This window comes from Eubalaena glacialis, chromosome 9, assembly GCF_028564815.1.
Source record: "Eubalaena glacialis isolate mEubGla1 chromosome 9, mEubGla1.1.hap2.+ XY, whole genome shotgun sequence".
Taxonomy (NCBI): Eukaryota; Metazoa; Chordata; class Mammalia; order Artiodactyla; family Balaenidae; genus Eubalaena; species Eubalaena glacialis.
Window position 1 is genome coordinate 70,695,410 of NC_083724.1, and position 18,614 is coordinate 70,714,023.

Below are 18,614 nucleotides of genomic sequence, written 5' to 3' on the forward strand. Positions count from 1 at the left end.
CCGGGAAGTTCCCACATGTCGCGGAGCAACTAAACCCGTGCGCCACAACTACCGAGCCTGAGCTCTAGAGCCCGCGTGCCACAACTACTGAAGCCCATGCGCCTAGAGCCCGTGCTCCGCACCAAGAGAAGCCACCACAATGAGAAGCCCGCGCACCACAACGAAGAGTAGCCCCCGCTCGTTGCAACTATAGAAAGCCCGCGCACGGCAACGAAGACCCAATGCAGGCCAAAAAAAAAGTTTAAATCCCAACACCAAATAATATTTTGGGGGATTATCAGATGGCCAAATGTTCTTTTAGGAACCCACAAAAGATAATCCTACCCATTAGCAAACCTTGTAATGAAGATATATACCCTGCCCCTTCCAAATCAGTGGTTATACAATAGGGGAAAAAATTAAATATTTCATTTTCAAAATACCACTACCTGGTTTCATGACACATATAAACATCAAAATGTATCAAATCACACATTTTAAACATACAGTATATTGTTATATCAATTTTGCCTTGATAAAAGTATTAAAAAATACTATCACCAGTTTTCGATCTATGTAAACAAATTACTTCATTACACTGATCAAAAAGATCAACACTGGGGCTTCCCTGGTGGCGCAGTGGTTGAGAATCTGCTTGCCGATGCCGCGGAGCAACTGGGCCCGTGAGCCACAACTACTGAGCCTGCGCGTCTGGAGCCTGTGCTCTGCAACAAGAGAGGCTGCGACAGTGAGAGGCCCGCACACCGCGATGAAGAGTGGCCCCCGCTTGCCGCAACTAGAGAAAGCCCTCGCACAGAAACGAAGACCCAACACAGCCAAAAATAAACAAATAAACAATAAATAAAATTAAAAAAAATAAAAATAAACTGCATGAAAATTGTTTAAAAAAAAAAAAGATCAACATTGTAGCTACACCCTAATATTTTCTGTTTCTTTTTAAAATTTATTTTCTGGTGTATTCTACTTTCATTGCACTCTTCTCACTTTCCTAAACCAGCAGTCACTGGAAAGCATAGTAACTAAGCTCTGATGAGCATCTAGATTTTTCTGCTGCTATTCAAATGACCCATTATTATACTCTGGGACATATCTTTCCTTTAACAACTTAAATCATAGCCTACAAGTCTGCAGATTCCTTAATGATTTCATTTCCTTCTTTCCATTAGTTAAGGAAATTCATTTCTAGGCCATGTCTCCTTCCATGCTACCATTTTCTGGCGCAACTGTCATTCTCCTTCCTCTGTCTTTATGCTGAAGCTATCGGAAATAAAATTGGAAAACTAATAAGGGAAAGGAGGAAAACCAGCCAGACTACTCACATCAGATTTAGAGGACATATTCTCCTCCACGTCGGAATCATTGGGATCCACGATATCATCAAATGGCGGTAAAGTTGATTTCTTCTTCTCTGACGTCTCACTTTCAATTTTGACCTTTCCCATCTTGCCATGAGATTTATCTTTTATCTGTTTTTTATCAGCAGAACAAGTGAGTATCAGCGGTGGCGCGTTAGAAAAACTTTTAAATAAAGCCTCTGAGCTACTCTTTTTCCTTTTTTTGGCTGAGAGTTCTTCGGAATCTGAAATGGGGGGTCTTTTACTAGGAGGCTTCTTCTCTTGCTGTCCACTGGTGATCGTGAGTAAGTTACTATCTGGTTTTGGCTCTTTCGACATGGGTTTCGGTTCCTTGAAGGCCATCTTAGGGACGATTTTTTCTTCTTTCAGTGGTTTATTTTCTTTGGGTTTCTTAGAGGATTCTTTGGAAGATTTGTTGTGATCCCTGGAAGGTTCTTTGAAGGCACTTTTATGTTCTCTGGAGTCTTTAGAAGGTTTTTCCTTGTGCTCCTTCGTTAACTTGTGAGGCTTGGAAAAACTGCTGCTGCTGCTACTGCTGCTGCTGCTGCTGCTGCTGCTGCTGCTGCTACTGCTGCTGCTGCTGCTGCTGCTACTGCTGCTGCTGCTGCTGCTACAACTGCTGCTGCTGCTGCTGCTGCTGGGGTGGGTACTCCTGTTGGGGTCCTGCGGAAAGGCGGGGAGAAAAGCAAACTCTCAAAACGGGACGTCCATGAAGACGAAAAGCCAGTCTCCTCGCACTACAGCTCCTCAAAAGGATCCTTCGTTGATCGCTCCCAAACGCATTGGAACAGAACCCGACAACCTCAAGAGAACGGGTGGGAGCAGGGTGTGCAAGCAACAGTGAGGGTGGGCTACCGCGATGGAGGAATTGAACGAGGCAAGCTGTTTTCTTAATCAGGACAAGCATGGAGTTCTAACCCTTTCAAGTCAACAGATGTTCACTATGCACTTGTCCTAGGAGAGACAAAGCGGGATAACACGTGGCTCCTACTCTTAGTAACTATGACACATCTATGATTCACGGTTATTGCAGGAGCCACCTATCACAATAAAAGGAAGAGAGGAAATTAATTCTGTTGGGGGAGGCAGAGAAGAATAATTCAGAGATTTATGGAGAATTAACACCTCAACGAGGTCCTCAGGAGAAGCAGGTAATTACTAGAAAGGCAAGAATGAAAAGGTCCTAGCTCATTCTAGTCCCATGGAGACCAGGAACTAGAATGAACTAAAACAATGAGGGATCAAAGCACAGCTTTTATTTAGGGAGCAGCATCCAACGACAGCAAAGATTGAGAAGGAGGTAGAAAAACAGGCCAGGGTCACATAGTGAGGCCAGATAATATTAAATTTTAAATGACTTTTTAATATAAAGAATCACAAAACCGAAAAAAGAAATAAAATAATTCTCAATTTTAGATAAAAAGCAGGTTTTTTTTTTCTGACCAAACTTCAGTTAAGGAATACATCTCCCATCCACTAGCAACAACAACAATGACAACAACAAAAGGAAAGAAAAAAGAAAGGAAAAGTCTAAAAGAACAAAGATTTCACCTAATGGTCATCAAATGGACTGAAAAGTCTTTGGCAATCAGGTTGTGTAATCATGACGAAAGAGTTAATCGCTGCCTATTTCATTTTAAATGTGTTCCAATTTTTTCACTCATATAAATACCTCAGAATATATAACCTATAAATAAGCTTTCTATCTAGGAACACAATCTAAGTCCATACTTACCATGTTTCTGAACCTCTATCATTCACATAGTAAGAATAAGAAACGGAAGTAGATCCTGGACATGCAAAAATCCACACCAATACTAAAAGAAGAGCTCTTTCTTGTTTACTTCCACCTCCTAATGGAACCAAAGACAATTAAATGTCCAGATTTTCAACTAGAATTTACATCTTCAGGCCTGTTATGTTTCACCTCTAACTTACCCACTTCAGTCCAATGATATGTAAACCAATACTGTATTCCTTAAATATCTAGCAGGACACAGGAAAGACAGTAGGCAAGGGCCATGCTTTTCATGAAAATGAACAATCTACTAACTGGGTCTATGCAAAAAAACAAAAACAAATATATATAGATTAACATCATAAAGCCATACCCAAAATGAAAAATTATTGTTCTATGTTAGTGGGAATATGTATTTTTTCTTATTACAAAAATTTTTGTCTTATTTGCTCAACAACAAAATGACATATACCAATTATTCCATTTATTTTTCCCAAGTGAGCATTTGGTTTCAAAATTCTAAAATGGATAAAGTTACTAAGACATGTTTTTGTCCATTAAACTAGATAATTCCTTACAAAACACCTTAATCTGAGATTTAAAAGCAGAATGCTAAAGATAGTACATATTCATATTACTGAAAGGACATTATTTTATAAATTCTATTACAAGACATTTCCTGGCATGTTAAGCAATACTATGAATAATTAAAATAAAGTATTATGGACAAACTAAATTAAGGGAGAACAGTTTGAAATCTAATATACTTGAGTGTTTTTTTAATTGGTTTGTTGACCCACTGAATTTTGTCAATTTGCAAACGGTATTCTAATTATGGCTCTAGAACACCCAAGCACTACTGTTTAATATTCAACCTTCATGGAGTATTATATACATTTTTATAAATACACAAATTTAAGCTACCAACATATTTTCTAGCATTAAGCATTTAAAAATATAACATTTCAGCACACACACCAGAAAGGACTTCTATACGGGTCCTTCCATGATTTATTTTTAAAATCCTTTTGTAGGACAAACTGAATTCTTAAGGCAAAGTACATAGTGGTATACGACACAGATTCTTGTGTCATAGAAAGTTCAAGTTCTCATCTTAATTACATACATATGATGTTAAGTACAAAACGAAAGAAATTTTATAACTTTACTCCTCATGTTGGTCTAGGTATTAAATGCCTACTGTCACCTTCTCACCCACCCAACAAATCTTGGTATAAGCAAGTGACCCAATTATTCTTGTTCCTTCCACTTTACCAAAAAGCATTCTTTAAGCTAAAGCAACTCAGAGTTAACAAGGGAAACATATTCCATAAAAACACCCAAGACAAAAATTTAGAAAATAACAATAACTGAGAGAACAGTTTCTATTCTAGAGGGCTACATTTTCTTTGGCCTGGGCCTGTGATAAATGGCAAAGTTCAAATGTACATCACCTGCCTCCATAGTCATACATGTAATAAATGTAAAACAGAGGCTTAGATACGTCAGGAATTAAATTGTTACTGACACAGAATAAAAGCTTTCACTGATTCTCAGCCTATCTATCCCATACAAATTGAGGATCAAGTCACTGGCTTTTAAAATTTTTTACTGAACTATTAACCTCAACATTAAGTGCCACTAAGCAGCACAGACTAATTACCATTCAACATAAAGTTTACACATGTTGTATAATTCAAATTCTCTTTGCCTAAGGCTGATTAGGACAAACTGAATATCAATATAGGGAGAGCATGTGTACATAATTCAAATCTCAAATATTTAAGGCCAATGACTGTTTAAACATAAATATACATATATTTGTACTAACTTTACAACCTGTGAATATAGGGTACAGTATTTTCTTTCATCCACTGAGATTCTACTGAATGCTTCCTTGTTTTAATTTTCTGGAACAGAATGGGTCCCTTTAATTTATAATCTCTTCTACTACTACTTGTCAGCAAGTCCAGTAAGTGGCTTAAGAAAAGAACAGGTTGCAACTATTGGCCAGACTAAGGTTTTCTGATTATATGTGACTTTCAATTTCCATGTTATCACCATGTCTTCTTCTTAGCACCACTGATAACTCAAAGGTGATTCTTTCTCCAGCTCCTATTTCTTCATCTTCCTATCCTCTTATTTTTGGTCTCTGTCCTACCCTAACTGACTTCTGTGTTGTGTAAGCTATTCAGATCATTCATATGTTGTTTAATAAAATTTGAAATGGACAAATAAACTCCCCCAGAAGAGTTTTATGTATCTAAAACCAATAAACTCTCCAAAAAGAGTTTATTTGTCCAAAACACATCTTTAAAGGACACTTTCTAGAAACTGTAGTATAGTCCAAGACGTTATACATAGGAAGGGGTGGGGAAAACCATGACAGTCAAATATGGCTTTCCAAATTGAAATTTCTTCTGTAATGCCATTAAACACATGATAAATGGCACAGAGGGATGAAATCCCAACTGGGGCTATGACTAAAGTATAAAAATTCAGGATTCTGGGGAGAAAAAGAACCTTGAATTTGACTTACCTTCTCCCACTCCAATCCCAAATCTAACCCATTTACCTCTCTTGAACCAGTCAGCTCCAGGGGCCAACAGGTAGTGAGTGGGGCCTGAAGAATGTGACCTTGGGATTATAAGCATCTTGAGAGAGAACTGGTGTAGGGCTTGCTCTGCTCTGGATATCAAGCAAGACCCAGAAGAGTTCTACACATACATAACTGCACAAGTGTGGCCAGTCTTCCTGGCCCCAAAAGTGCTCAGGGGGCACTCAAGAGGAGAGAGAGTCCCCTCTACGCCTGAAGCTAGGAATGCAAGAAGACCAGAAGGAAGGGACAAGGTCCTCCAAGTACACATGAAATATACAACATGCCTGCTGCTATAGCGCAGGCTGAGATGCCTGGACCTTCCATCCCTTATAGGATTAAAACAAACTAAGGTCCCCTAACAGCTCAACCTGAACCCCAATGCACATATAAACAACATACCTAATGACAGGAGACAGTGGGAGAGAGCAGACCTAACAGATCTCCTGAAGGATAGAGACAAAATACTGAGTCCAAAAATAGTATGACTACATAAGGAGAGTCAAGTAGAGAGCAAAAAATAATTTCTACATAATTTTAGAAAATTAACTAGATGAAAATTTAAAGAAGTAAAATCTTTAAGGTGAATAATTCAGTAGATAAATTAAAAGAGAAGATGGGGTCTAACTGATGAATTAGAGTGAATGAAGGACCAACTGGAAGAAATCTCAAAGCATAAACTGAAAATACAAAGAGATGAAAATCATAAAGGAAAAAGAGAAAGGACTTGAAGAACAGATTAAGGCAACCTAACTAACATACCAAATATAGGAAAAGTTCCCAAGGAGTCTCCAGAAGGGGGAAAAGGAAAATATATTAAAGTAATATGAAAGAAAATTTCCATGAACTAAAGAAGAGATTGAATTGCAAACTTACAGGGCACTCCAAGATCCAGGCAGGACTAATGAAGGGAAAGGCACATGTTCAAGAACATCACACTAAAATTCCTAAACTTTAAGGATAAAAAGAAAACCTTACAAGCTACCAGAAAGAATAATTACTTAATACAAAGAAAGAATCAAATTAACATTGGACTTCTCATTTGTAACATTGGAATTAAAAAGAAAGAACAGTAACATCTAGATTGCTAGGAAAAAAGCAGTACAAGCCAAACATCTCTCAGTGGGAAAGTAGTGTTTTCCAAAATTTAAGGATTCAAAGATCACATTAGCTACCGCTCCATCTAAGGAAAGGACTTAAGAAGGGATTCTAATGGAACAATAACTGAATCAGAAATGAAACCTTTCATGTAAGAAGAAACAGGAGTGTAATTACTTTGCCTTCTATACAGAACTAAATCTAAATGGATAATAAACTATATGGAATATGTAACGTAAGTGCTCAATATGAATTTTTGACACAAACGTCTAACAAAAATCTGGACCTAAAAATTAAATTATCTCCAAAGAAATTTAGGAACATTAAAGGAGAGGATTAGTGTTTGAAGGTGAAGGAAAATGTTGGTATCATTATTCATGTTAAAGCAGGGGGGAAAAACTGGATCTATGAGCAACTGAAAAGGAAGGTGGCCAATAATGAAATGGAAAAGTACAGAACATAAAGAAGGGGAAACTGGGAAACGAATATCAACTTGAAAATATAAGCCAAATTTTAAAAAAAATGTAAAAAGTCACAAATATAAATAAGGAACAAGATAAAAAGTAACAAAATCAGGCATCACTCATTAGAATTTAAAAGAAAGCTGAATTCTCCCACTAAAAGACAGGCTGTCAGATGAGTTAAAAAGACAAAGGTCAGATACAGACTGTTTATAAAAAATGCTTAAAATTGAATGACTGAGAAAAGTTTAAAATAAAGGGAAGAGCCAAGAAATATCAGCTAAATGCCCCCAAAGGAAAGCATGAGTGCTATACTAATATCACACAATGTGAAATTCAAGGTTAAGATGACCAAACAGCGTAAACAATGTAAAAGCTAAGTTACATAAAGCAAAGGGTATTGAATATGCAAGAAAAACTTGAAAAATATTTCAATGAAATAAGAAATTAGTACAGCTTTGTCAGAAATAGACAGATCTAATAAAGTTAAATGAATATATAGTGAAACTGATTAATACAATCCACACACTTGATTTAATAATTATATAGAAAACTTTCAATTTCTTGAATAAACCTTACAATTTTACACGTGCCCATGGAACACTGACAAAAATCAATCATAAAGGTATCATAAAATGAACTTAAAATAATCTTTTAAAAATATCTGAATAGATTGTATTGGTTGATCATACTCTAATAAAATTAGAAAAATAAAGACAAAAGAAATCAGTCAAAAGAAAATAATAAGACCATTTCATATAAAAAATCTAGGGGCATAAGAAAACATATGCTCAAAATAAAATATATTATCTTTACTGTATTTATTATTCTTAAAAGGAGACGAGGAAAGGAGAGGAGAGAAACCAGGCATAAAAATACACTTTGCACCCACTCTGAGAAACTAGAAAAAGATCCACAAATATAATACCAAATATAATGAAGAAAGTAAATGAAACAAATTTCACCAACATTTCTGCTCTAAAATAATGGCCTTAAATGTATACTTAGGAATCAAATTCTAAAGAGAAATTTAACAAGTTAATTCTGATTTAAAGGGGATCTATAATCTACTTTTTAAAACCAACTAAGAGAGGTCAAGTTTCTTGAATTTAAGATTTCTTACACGTAAAATCATGATCTACCATAAAAGGAATAAAATTAAGGAGGGGATAGCAATTTATAAATATTTCAAAATAGGTAGGCAAATACCAGAAGATATCACCAAACAGTTCAAAATGGTTGAGAGAGAGAGTTCAGGGAAGGGGCGGAGCAAAGTGGACTGCTGATGATTTTTATAGGCTTTTAGCACAATTTGACTCATACAATAAATGTTTTATTAAAAATGAATTTATAACACAATAAGATGGTGAAGCAGAAAACATTTCAATCACAAATAATAGAACTAATTTTAAAAAAGAATCAAAACTTAAACATCAAGGCTAAATAGAGGCAACAAGGCCCCAAATTTAACGTTTATCAGTCAATGGATAGGGGATTGAAAGAACACTGCACAAATGGAAATGAAATGGCATTTGAGAATAGTAACAAGGGTCTTTCATTCAATAACAATCTAAATAGCCTGTACATAAAAAGAACATGAAATATTTACACATACAAGAAGGAAAAAGAAAAGCCTGCCATTATAGGACTCAATGCTCTGGAATGTTTTACGTGTTTTGATTTTTTAATAATGTTGTACTATTCTTGAAGGTGATACTCCACCAGGAAGTTGAGAGAACGCTACAATATACCCCCGCTGAGATTCAAGTTCCAGTAGTCTGGTTTCAATGCCCATACTCTCAACCACTACGCTTCTATTGACTCTCAGAAGGGCAGTTGGTTTCAAAACCAACTGTTAATCTTGCCAATACAGCCTGAGCTGTAAATGAAAGAAGGATGGGAAGAAAGGGAGAGGAACTCAGTGGCCTTAAAAGAACAACATTGAACCTGCCTGCCATCTAAGCATAACTATATAAGGAAGTCCTATTTAGTTCCAGTAGAGGGGGTACAACATATTACTTTTGGGCAGGTAGCAAATAACTAATTTTGAAATCAGAGGCTCTTCCTGTATACGTTTCGAGTGGCTTAAACTTCGATTCTTTTTTTACCAAATAAATATTTCAAACTTGACAGACATTAAAACATTTGTGTCCAGAGGCTTATTTGATATTAGAAAATCAACCTTTCCTATAATATTCCTGCAGAACACGTTATCTTTAATTATCTTAAAGAGTATTACAAAACTATAAGACACATTTCTCTCATAATTCAATGTTTTCAAAATCAATGTAAAAATCTTCCCCATTACATAATTTGAAATGACAAAAATTTGTAGTGTTCGCATAAAATAAATGCTCACCTCCAAAAAGGGTGGGTTTGGGGAGGTCACTGAATAAGAAAACTGGAGGGATCCTATAAGGGCCTCCATACGAGTTATTTGGAAAGAGAGGAAATTTGGGAATTTTAGCACAAAAACAAGGAAGCGATAAAGAAAAACAATAATTTTTAAAACCACAAAATAAATGGCTATATAAGAAAGAAGATATGATAACAGTATACATCTTAACAGTGGTAACTTTTACAGTCATAGCTGTAAACAACATTTACTGATTTTCAATTTTTACATTTTAACCTACTCAGCTTTACCACTTACTAAGTGTCTTAAATTTCCTTGTCAGTAAACTGGAGACCATAATATTACCTATACCATCAAGGTCAACTTGATGATTAAGTAAGTTTAATATATGTAAAGTACCTGTGTGTATATATATGTATGTATTATAAAAATAACATATATAAAACATGCAATGTGCTTGGCACAAAGCCTGAACTATGTAAGTGCTTTCAATTACTACCACTATTATTACTACTACTACAGACAAGCACAGAAAACTTAAGACTTGTATTATATAACACAATGTTATCAACTGTGACAATGCAAAAGTAAATGTATGGATGACAAACATGGAAGGTAGAAACATGAACAGAGAAGAGAAAGAAACTCTAGTATAACCTGAGCCTACAAAGTTTAGAATCAAGAAACACTGTCCATGGTCAGTGAAACAAGAGATAAAGTTCTAAGCTCAACATCTAGAAAGTCTTATCCAAGGTAAGAATTAACAATGGTACTATATTGGGAGGAAAAGGAGATGGAGCAAATAGGTTAGAATTCTCATGCAGAAATAGAAGCATAAGCATATAGTTTGGAAGCTTTGGGCAGTAACCCTAGAACTTAAAAAGAAAACAGAAAGAGAGAAAGTTAAAGTGCTTCCTTCTAGGAAGTGGAAAGAGGATTGGCAAAGAATACAATATAGGATTTTTGGTTTTTTCTAATACCATCCTTTGCTAGTTAATTCTTTAAACCATGTAAATGCACTATTTTGACAGAAGATAAATTTCTTCAACCTCCCAAAAGTACTTTTACATCTCTCCTCTTTCATGTACCCATTTGCACTTCAGAGATTTTGTGAAATAAATTTTGTGTTAGAAAAGTAAAAAGAGAAGCTATTCAACTATGTGACTGCTATCTTCCTGTGTTTTTTAAAAAAATTCCGTTTTCCTTCTGATGTGGTTTCAACGTTATCTTTTCCTTCTTTCTTTTTTTTTTTAAGCAAACTACAATCAAGCTCTAAGCTACAAATTTAGCTTAGGATACTTAGGTTGCATTTTGAATTTTATTCATTGTACTAAGATCATTAAAAGATGAAGAAGATAAAATTTATAAATCATATTCACAATTGAGAAATGGAAACAACTGAAAAAATTTCTTTCAGTTCTAAAGTGAACAGAATTAAAAGCAGTTAAATTTTCATTTCCCTACCGTTCTGTTCAAAAGCATTAAGAGTAAACTTAATAAAAGTCTTCCTCAATATTAAAAATATCTTCAAGTACTGTATCTGCATGTAAATATGAAATTTAACTGTAAAGTATCATTTGGCAAGAATATTCAATATTTTACAAAATAATATTCCAAGTAGATAAATTTTAAAAGTCTTCCTTTCTCAAATGACTAGTTTCAGCTATGCTCTATGTACTAAAAAATACTTTTACTTCAGAATCCAATCTCATTTAAAATGGTCCTATTTAGGACTTCCCTGGTGGCGCAGTGGTTAAGAATCCACCTGCCAATGCAGGGGATAAGGGTTCGATTCCTGGTCCGGGAAGATCCCACGTGCCACGGAGCAACTAAGCCCATGTGCCACAACTACTGAGCCTGTGCTCTAGAGCCCATGCTCCGCAACAAGAGAAGCCACGACAATGAGAAGCCCACGCTCCACAACGAAGAGTAGCCCCCGCTCACTGCAACTAGAGAAAGCCCACGCGCAGCAACAAAGACCCAACACAGCCAAAAATAAATAAATTAATTAATTAATTAATTAAGAAAAATAAATTTTAAAAAAACCTGGGACTCCTTTCAAAATAAATAAATAAATAATAAAATGGTCGTAGGTATATACTATCCCCTGACTTGCTATGGCTTTAAGTCTAAATTATAATTAAGTACTGTTAACAGTAAGTTATATTTAGAAGACTTTGCAGTTTCAAGCAAACTTCTGTTTACTTTTGTGGCTTGAAACTAGAAACTCAAAGTAATAATTATATCACTTCTCTTTCTAGGTTTATGTATACTTAGCTTTGTATAATTTCCGTTTTCTTAAACAAGCTTTAAAACATATTCGCCAAATCATTTTGGTCTTCTCTTTCAGTACTAGCTGGAATTCTGACAATGAGCCTTGATAAGTAATCGTTACTCACAAAGAAGAGTCGACCTTCAATGTTTAATGTATAATACTAATCACAATAGAGTACCTGGAAGTATAAGATGAAAAACGGTGCCTGACACATAAAAATTCAATCTATTGCATAAATAAAAAACCCAAAGAGAGACACAATTATACAAGGGGAAAATATAATCAGGGTTATGCTGTCTTGTCACCTTCTCTCAATAGTTATTCAATTCATATTCATTGAGTCTCCAACAATGCAAACAACAATGCTGAAACTGCTAGACATACCATGGTTTCAGTGGGGGGAAAATCCTTTTAATTTGGCAATATAGTGGACTCTTTGCAAATACAATTAGATATCGGATAATACAAAACTCTTCATTGTGGAGCTTATTAAAAAAATAAAAGAAAATTCCAAGAGTGGTGAGTATATAAAAGAGATACAGACAGAAAGAGAAAAGAGAAGGGAGGAGTTGAAACGTGAACTGTAAGCTTCAGTTAGGCATGAGAGGTGCAGCTGCTTAAAGGGCACTGATAGGTCCACATTCTTCTGGGTCTCTTTTAAGACCAAATCTGGGGCCTACAGCATATTTGGAAACCTGAACTTCAGAGTCTCTCAGAAATTCGGGAGAAGCTTTTATAAATCTGTTGGGGAAAAGTACTCTGAATTAAGACCTCAGGATTCCCAAAGTTCAACTAAATCAAATATGAACTCACAATTTTAAAATATCCCTAAACACAAAGAAATAAGCCACCATGATCTAAGAGTATGTAAAAGGGTCTTTAGGATCTCAGATATTGGAATCATCAGATGCAGAATATAAAATAATGACATACAAGGTATGGAAATGAAGACAGTTGGAATCCAAAAGTGACCAAGCAATAAGAGATGAGTAAGAATGACCATGTGACTGAAAAGAAACAAGACTTTAAGAAATGGAGAGGAAAAAAAAGCACTCTTGGAATTAATATCTCAATGGACTGAAAAGCAGATTAAGCATGGCTGAAAAGAATTAACAAACTGGAAGATACATCTAAAGAAACTGCCAGAACACACACAAAGACACAAGAAAATGAAAAATATAAAAACTATTAAGAGACATGGAGAACAGAGAAAAGTAACAACTATCTCACTAGAGACTCAGAAAAAATAAAGAATACAGGTGATACAATGGCTGATAATTTTCCAAAATAATAAAATTCATGAACACATAGAAAAAGAAAGTACAATATAAAAATAATGATATATCCATAAATTAAAAGGAATTTGCTCCTAGACATACTGTACTAAAAGTTAAAAACACTAAAGACAAAAAGACTGTAAAAGCAGTCACCCAAGGCTCACAGAGAGCACCCATTAAAAAAAGAATAAGTACAAGAGTGGTATGCTACGGCTGGCTAATGTAGGCTCACATGAACCTATTGTTAAATTTTCAGGAATTTTGTGAGCAGTTTTTAAACAAGGCTACTACTGTGTTAAATTATATAAAAATATAAGATGAAAAATATTAAAAGCAGAGATAGATAATCAAAATTCATCACTCTCTAATTATTTTACTACATATTATTATCTGTGCTCTGTGAGGTTATTATTGATGTCTATTGTATAAGCAGGGTGGAAATACTTCACAACTGTGTGCTACTGCATATCTCTTCTCAACTCTATAATAACTGACATACATGGTAAGAGAGTATTTACACCACGGAAATAAGCAAACACTAAAAATCAGGAATTTTTCCTCCAGAGAGGTAGCTGCTATACCTCTAGCAGCATAACCCTGAATTAAACTGACATCAGACCTCGAAAAAACAAAAGAAGTATTTTCAAAGCATTGAAAGTAAACATCAACGTAGAATTGAATAACCAGCAAAACCACTTTTCATAATAGAGGCAATAGTCAAAACTTTATAGATTAACAAAAATTGAGAGTTCACTAAAAAAAAAAAAAAAAAACCTTCACTAAAACAACTTCAACAGGATCTACTTCAGGAAGAAGGAAAGTGAATTCAAGAAGAAATCATGGTAATGCAATTAAGCTAAAAATCAAACATTTTTTTTTAATTTAAAAAAACTTCCCCATATTTGGAATTGTAAAAACATATTTCTAAATAATTCACAGGTAAAAGAAGAAATTAAAATGGAAAATTTCAAATTCATCATATGAAACAAAGAAGATACTACACATTAATACGTGTGGAATGTAGTTAAAGCAGTACTTAGAGGGAAAATTTTAGCTTTAATGCTTATATTTGAAAAAACGACTGACAGAGACTTTTGCATAATTAACTCAAGCAAAAGCAAGACTACAAAGACTAAAAAAAAAAACCCTAAAAAGAAATTCAACAAGATATGAAAAGAACTTTGAGAAGAACTAATAAAAATCCAGTCCTCTTACTAAAACTGACCCAAAAAGAAATAAAAATCAAGAATAAGCCTTCATTAAAGTCAAATAAGTAGTTTAAAATCTTCCTACAAAGAAGATATCAGGCCCACAAGGTTTTACAAGCAAATTCTAGGAAGAGATCATTTCAAACTTACAGAAACTCTTCCAAAAGCTGAAAAAGAGAAAACATTTCTCACTTTATGTAGTGAATGTTATTGAGTACAAAACTTGCCAAGAAGAGTAAGGGAAAGAAACATACAATTTTAACCTCAAGAATATGAACGCAAAAATTTAAAATAAACTATTAGCATAATTAATCCAATGCGGTGGGAGGGTGGGGGTGACAACCCTAACAGAGCAAGACAAAATTGGTTTTATCTCAAGAATTCAAGAGGAGTTTAGCATGATAAAAATGCTTGTCAAGTACCACATTAACGGATTAAAGGAGAACAAAACCATCTGTTCATCTCAAGAGATGGTAAAAAGTCTGATAAAAATCAACATCCATGTACGATTTTTTTTTTAACAAGGAAACAACACTCTTAACCAACCAGTACTGGAAGATAAATTCCTTAACTTGACAAAAGGTAGCTACTGAATTCCCATGCAAACAACATTCTAAATGGTCACTTGTTAGAATTATTCCCTTTAAAATCAGGAACATTTATACCTAATATTTTACTGGTAATCCTACTGACACAGGACCACAAAAGTCAGGGGAAAAAAGAAAATTGAAAATAAGAGAGGGGGGGCTTCCCTGGTGGCGCAGTGGTTAAGAATCCGCCTGCCAATGCAGGGGACACGGGTTCGAGCCCTGGTCTGGGAAGATCCCACATGCCACGGAGTAACTAAGCCCGTGCGCCACAACTACTGAGCCTGCACTCTAGAGCCCATGAGCCACAACTGCTGAGCCTGCAGAGCCTAGAGCCTGTGCTCCGCAACAAGAGAAGCCACCGCAATGAGAAGCCTGCGCGCCATAATGAAAAGTAGCCCCTGCTCGCTGCAACTAGAGAAAGCCCGCGCACAGCAACGAAGACCCAACGCAGCCAAAAATAAATAAATAAATAAATAAATAAAATTTATGAAAAAAGAAAATAAGAGAGGGGACTTCCCTGGTGGCGCAGTAGTTAAGACTCCAAGCTCCCAATGCAGGGGGCCCAGGTTCAATCCCTGACCAGGGAACTAGATCCCACATGCATGCCGCAATGAAGAGCTAGCATGCCACAACTAAGGAGCCTGCCAGCCGCAACTAAGAAGCCCACCAGCCGCAACTAAGGAGCCAGGCTGCCGCAACTAAGACCCAGAGCAAGCTAATTAATTAATTAATTTTTAAAAAATTCAATGAAGAACTTTTTTTAAAAAACATTCTTTAAAAAAAAAAAAGAAAAAGAAAATAAGAGACATATGTCATTATTCACATGATATGACTGTCCACATAGAAAAACAAAAGGAGCTATACAGAAAAATTACTGGAATTAATAAGTTTAGAAGTATGCAAAGGTAAACTGCATATTTACACATCAGAAACAAACAGGGAACATTTAATATGCTATTTATAATAGCAATTAAAAAAAATAAAGTACCTAGGAATAAACAAACCATAGAACTATCTACAGTTTTACCAGAAATATCTTAACACTTCAACAACACTAAAGAATGCCTAAATAAACTCATCGAGAGATTAGTTTCATGGATAAAAATACTCATTACCTACAGATTCAATGTAATTTCAATACAAATCCTAACAGAGTTTTTCAAAGAACTTAAACTGATCCTAAAAGAGAAAGATGTAATAGAACTTGTCATGCCATATAGCAATTACAAAACTATAGCAACTACAACATTGTGGTATTGCTGCAGAGATCAATGAACTGACCGAGGGAACAGAATTGAACCACATCCCTCCAACAGATTCACAAATATATGAAAATCTGAAGTTTGACAGGGTAGGCACTGTAGATCATTGAGTAAGGCATAGACAACTCAATAAAATGTGCTGGGACTGATTTTCTATACAGGAAAAAATTTAAATTAGACTCTTACCTCATACCATACATAAAATCAACTCCAGATGTTTGAAAATATTTAAATGTTAGGCAAAACTTTTCAAACGTGTTGGGGAAAAAAAATACAGAAGATCGTCTATATGACCATGGGGTAGAGAACATATTAACAGGACACAAAAAGAACTAGCCATAAAAAATCTGACCACATTAAAATTAAGAATTTCTATCAAAGGATACCACAAGTTAAAAAGCCACTAAATGGGCAAACTAGGAAAAGACATCTACAGTAAGTATAACCAACAATGCATTCATATTTCCAGAATATACAAAGACCTTCAACAAATAAATAGAAAAATAAGCAGGTGACATGAACAAACATTTCGGGGAGAAAGAAACATGAATGGCCACTGAAATGTATGCTCAGCCTTATTACTAATCACTGAAATACAAAATAACAAAACAGTAAGATATCATTTTAATGCCTACTAAATGAGCATTAATGAACAAGTCTAACTAGAAAAGAGAGCAATGGTACCTCTTTATACATTGCAGACATAGGACTCTAAATAATAAAAAGCTATATAAAATAATAAACTATATAAAATAATAAAAAGCTAAATATGTGAATGCCCTATTGAGACAGGAAGGGGGCAGGGCACAACCTTTAAAAGAATGACACAGTTGTTGAGGGCACAACATAAACTGGTTAGAACCAACTAGGTCCAAGATGGTGGACAAGTCAACTTCCAGTGGACCTTGAGCCTCATTATACACTCACTGTTAATACATTAGCTAAATGACACACCCACAGGTGCCATGACAGTTCCAAGGCCAACCATAAAAGGCTAAAAAGTGGGTGGTGGCCCAATTCTTGGAAATCCCTGCCCCTTCCCCAAAATAGTTGGAATAATTCTCCCACTCATTAGCCTATAAAATTACCCACCCCTATAAACACTGACAACCCCGTACCCTGGAGCCTCTCGCCTTCTAAGATGGCCCATACTTGGAGTGTGTTTCTTCCGTGGCCTCTTGCCTCCTGAGGTGGCCCACACTCTGGAGTATGTATCCCCCTGAATAAACCTTCTTTCACTTTACTACGGCTCGCTCTTGAATTCTTTCCTGCACGAAGCCAATAACCCACACTTGGCGGCCCATCCCAGGGACTCGCCTGAGACCTGGGACGTGACCATCCTCCTGCCTCCCGCTTTTTTTCTGCAACACTATGACTCAGCAATTTCATTCATGAGTATATACTCTATAGCAGTATTTCTCAAATTCGGTCAGCGGGCCAGCAACATTAGTATTACCTGGATGCATATTAGAAATTCAGATTTTTAAGCTCCATCCCAGACCTACGGAATATGAATCTATGCAGCAAGGCTCAGGAATCCTCACATATACCAACTCTCCAGGTGATTCTCATGGGCCCTAGAGTTTCAACCACGCACTTAGAGCAATGTTATTCAAACAGAACCTGTTAGTGAGACTGGAAAGCAAGAGTGGATCGCATTGCTATTTATCAGTCAACCAGTATAAAATAAAGTAGATTGAACCCCATGTAGTAAACTTAAGCATTGATTTGCAAAACCTTTGTCTCATTTGTGTACGTATACTTATGTAAGTGGGTACTTGCTTATTATGGAAAACGTATTTCTTACTATGGGTCACAGTCATGAAAGTTTGAAATCCACCACCCTAGAGAAACTCTTAATATATGTGTACTGCAGACATGCCCAAAAAGGTTTATAACTGCATTATTCACAGCAGCAAAAATAAAACAAAATCAAAAGTAGTAATCTAGATATCTAGATAATAAGAGATAATAAGAATATACCAATCATACCATATGGACTAATACCACAGTGAAATCAACAACATGCAATAACAAGGACAAATCTTACACAGTACTGAGTAAATAAAGCAAGTCACAGAAAATTACATAGAGTATTAAACCATTTTCATAAAGACCAAAAATAAGCAAAGCTGGACAAATATAAGAATACATACATTTGTGGTAAAACTATACTTAAAAGCTCAGGAAAATTCAGGAGCATAGTTATATCTGGGGAACACAAAGCGATGGACACAGGTAATTTGAATGGCACTAATGTTCTATTTCTCATTCTTAAGTTGAATGGTGGATTCATGGTGTTTGTTTTATCATTTACATATAAAATACATATAATCCTCATATGTATCAATTATAGCATAACATTTTAAAGAAAAACTCATAATACCTGATGTCAGAA

At 35.4% G+C, this 18,614-nt stretch overlaps 1 protein-coding gene across 4 annotated transcripts in view; it reads right to left on the reverse strand.

The window, feature by feature from the left end:
- Positions 1 to 18,614, reverse strand: part of MLLT3 (MLLT3 super elongation complex subunit) — a 250,965-nt gene that overhangs the window by 63,438 nt on the left and 168,913 nt on the right. For all 4 annotated transcript variants that reach the window (XM_061199095.1, XM_061199093.1, XM_061199094.1 and 1 more), the window contains exon 5: positions 1,320 to 2,018. In XM_061199095.1, the coding sequence (XP_061055078.1) occupies positions 1,320 to 2,018 (699 nt within the window). The remainder of the gene's footprint in view (positions 1 to 1,319; positions 2,019 to 18,614) is intronic.